This window comes from Rutidosis leptorrhynchoides, chromosome 5 (genome assembly GCF_046630445.1).
Source record: "Rutidosis leptorrhynchoides isolate AG116_Rl617_1_P2 chromosome 5, CSIRO_AGI_Rlap_v1, whole genome shotgun sequence".
Taxonomy (NCBI): domain Eukaryota; kingdom Viridiplantae; phylum Streptophyta; class Magnoliopsida; order Asterales; family Asteraceae; genus Rutidosis; species Rutidosis leptorrhynchoides.
This window is the reverse complement of record NC_092337.1, coordinates 40933523-40936679: the sequence shown is the minus strand read 5'-3', so window position 1 is coordinate 40936679 and position 3157 is coordinate 40933523. Positions and strand designations below refer to the sequence as shown.

The window sequence follows — 3157 nt, the reverse complement described above, 5'->3', positions numbered from 1 at the left end:
TCAGTTGGATACAGAAACAATGAAACATGGGGTTAGCCTAAAGTTGGATAATCATCACCTAAATAATCGAAAAACATGAACTAATCAGATCATGTACATGATCGAACAATACAACAAGTCGGATACTCAATATATATTCAAATTATATCGAGCTAGCTCATGCAGCAACTTCAATGGTATGGTTAGGCAAGCGATCAACGACAACATTGCAGGTCTCATTTATCTTTGGAATCGAACACATTAAAGTGCTTAGCTTCACAACATCGATGACTTCTTGATCTTTACTTTGTGGGATTTTTTGTTTTTCATCTGTTTCAATTGTTTTTATTTCTAATCCTGATGAGACCTTTTCGTCGCTAGTTGGATTGTTGTTTTTGTATACAAAATAAAGCACAATTTGCACAATACCAAAACCGAATCCAAGTATGTTAGGTATCTGCAATATATAGTAAATAAAGTTCATTAGCTACTACATAGAGTTATTAATTATAATTGTTAAACTTTAAATATATTCCTTTTCAAATAATACTTACCGCGATGTTGAAATCCTGACGAAGTAGACCATATAAGAACCATGTGACAGCATTAAGGGTGAGCGCAACTGATAGTAAAATGGGCATGTACTCCACACTTTTAGTTTTAATTACTTGTCTCTGAAAAAAGAGAAGAATATAGTACTAATTAATTAATTATTACTCTAATACTTGTTATTATCAAATCCTTGTATTTATTTTTATTTTATGTAAATCTGCTTACCAGAACACCCAAAGGTGCAACAAAAACACATAAAGCGAACACAAGGCAAATCCATCCAACAATCGCGACACGATTAGCCCCTTTAGCAAGAACTTGAGTTAGGGTAACAACCAATCCAAAACCAACCACTATCATGCACATGATTAACTTCAAGCATTGCATCTGTATACATGAATTTTTCATTACAACTCTTTTTTAGTAATAAATAACTTAATTTGCATTGCTTTAAAAGGTGATATATGTCACTTACTCTAGCCTTTTTTGGTGCATAAATTAGAAAGATGCAAATGTAGAATGTGTTGATGAAGCACCCAACGGTGTTAATAGTGATAAGAAGCATGACATTGCTCTTAAGCAATGCGTAATAGATCCAAAGCATGGCACTAAATAGTCCCACAACGTAAGGCACCGATTGAAACTCTTCTGTCGATTTCTTTTTGTAAATTTTATAAAACGTCGGCCTGTAAATTAATTAACAAAATATTATCCAAACAAATTTATTCTTCAAGAAATTTAAAATTATGAAAATATAGTGTAATGAAGAAAGGAACTTACAATGGGGATAGAAACACCATGAAAGATACAACATTGCCTATTACATATATAAGAAGCAAATTGTTAGAAAACAACACAAAACGAGCAAAAATGTCCACAACATTCACCGTTCAATTTTTTTTTTTTTTATTTTTTTTTTATTTTTTTTTTTGTATGTTTAGCAGCATGCATGGTAATGTTATATTCTCATGCATATATATTACAAAATATATAAATATATGTATATGTACATATAGTGAGAAATAAAGAAATGGTGTAATACATACCAAGTAGGCCAAAAGCAAGAGCAAGAAGAGAAAGTGTTTCGGGAGTCATCTTCTATATGAAAATTTTTCACACACTTAAATGAAAGAGATTTAGTGAAATATAATTTCTATTTCTCTTTGTCTCTTGTTTTTTCTTAGTATGTTTTTCTCTTTAGCTCTTGGTTTAATGAATGGTGCAAATAGAAGGGTTGAGTGGGGAGTATATATAGGGGCAATTAGAGCAAGAATGATTAAGGTGGTGGGACATCATCTAATAACACATAGGTTATGTTTCTTTACTTAAAAGGTTATTTAAACTAGAAAAAATAGAGGAAAGAAAGAAGCTTGAAAACATTGATATTGAGTACACACACAACATGTTTACAGGTGTTAAAGCGCCTTTCCATTCGTTGTCTACATAATCACTCAATTCCAACCTAAACTTTAGAAACTCTACTTTACATTCCAACCCTTCAATTGTTGTTTATTTTATAAGTTTCAAAAGCCAAAAGTATCTTGGTCAAAGAGAAACTTACTTCTTTGGCCTAAGATGGTCTATGTTCCTAATTATAATTAAGTCCAAGACAGTATTAGATTAAAGAGTTACACCATTATTTTAGTAGCACGTATCACCAAATTTAATGTACAATACAATACGTTAAAATGTATTGTGTGTTGTATTTAAGGCTAAAAAATAATGACGTTTGAATCATCATGCATTACCCTGGGTATCATTCAAACTGTCTAACTTTGATTTGGCACAAAGTTTTAGTTCCCCATTTTGATTTTCGAACAATAAAATCTTCTATTATCTACATATAGGAAATGAAAATTTATAATGAGACAACATAAAATAGTACGTAAAGTGGACCTCTTAATAGTACTTTGATAGTATCAAAGTTTACATTGTTTTCGTAGCTAGATGTGTGAACTAGATAACATTATTGCTAGTATTTAGTAAATTATTTGGTATATTGCTCTCATAATAAAAGCATTCACTCAACTAGATTGTGTGGTGATATTTCCACTAATGTTTTTAACTAGGGTTATTCCGGACCGCGCGTTGCTGCGGTCATTCCTGAGCTGTTTGTTTGGATATTGCAGTTACATCATGCAGCTATATATATTTATAATGAAAATGGCTGCTAGTACACGTAGAGGTATATGTTTTCCGAGATATTTTACAACAGCTATATATATTTACAATGAAAACGGCTGCTGCTACATTTATAGATACATATTGTCCGAGAACTTACGCAACATTTAGTATATACATGATGAAAATGGTTGCGATTATTGTACTTTGGGTTTCTACTACGGGTTTGTTGTACTACATGTTGCGATTATTGAAGACGGCCGCCCCTTAGTCTTTCTTCTTTTTTGGTATTTCTTCTTCTGTTGTGGTCGGAAGAGGTCTTTTTATGTCCGGGCGGGTTGTCTTTTGTTCCTGTTGCTTTGCTGGTGTTGGTGGTATTGGTGTATGACTTTGGCTGCTGGTTTCCTCTTGATGTTTTTCTGCATTGTAGTGTGTGTTTTTAGTAGTGCATTTTGGCTATATTAGTTTATTGTATTTTGTCTAATTACCTGATGATGCTGGTTTT

At 32.2% G+C, this 3157-nt stretch overlaps 1 protein-coding gene across 1 annotated transcript; it reads right to left on the bottom strand.

The window, feature by feature from the left end:
• LOC139847681 (bidirectional sugar transporter SWEET14-like) lies at window positions 1-1727 on the bottom strand. Its single transcript, XM_071837405.1, has 6 exons — window positions 1578-1727; window positions 1312-1348; window positions 1007-1217; window positions 757-918; window positions 534-653; window positions 1-436 (listed from the first exon to the last, which is right to left on the bottom strand). The coding sequence occupies exons 1-6, from the start codon at window positions 1624-1626 to the stop codon at window positions 158-160; spliced, it is 858 nt and encodes a 285-aa protein (XP_071693506.1). The 5' UTR covers window positions 1627-1727; the 3' UTR covers window positions 1-157.
• Window positions 1728-3157: the final 1430 nt, after the last annotated feature.

What these genes read in the sequence shown, in the direction of transcription:
- LOC139847681 (XM_071837405.1), bottom strand. Translation starts at nt 1,626, where the DNA reads ATGACTCCCGAAACACTTTCTCTTCTTGCTCTTGCTTTTGGCCTACTT. An exon ending in ATGGTGTTTCTATCCCCATT is followed by an intron (nt 1,218 to 1,311) that starts GTAAGTTCCTTT and finishes ATTAATTTACAG; the next exon opens with GCCGACGTTTTATAAAATTT. An exon ending in GTCAGGATTTCAACATCGCG is followed by an intron (nt 437 to 533) that starts GTAAGTATTATT and finishes TATATATTGCAG; the next exon opens with ATACCTAACATACTTGGATT.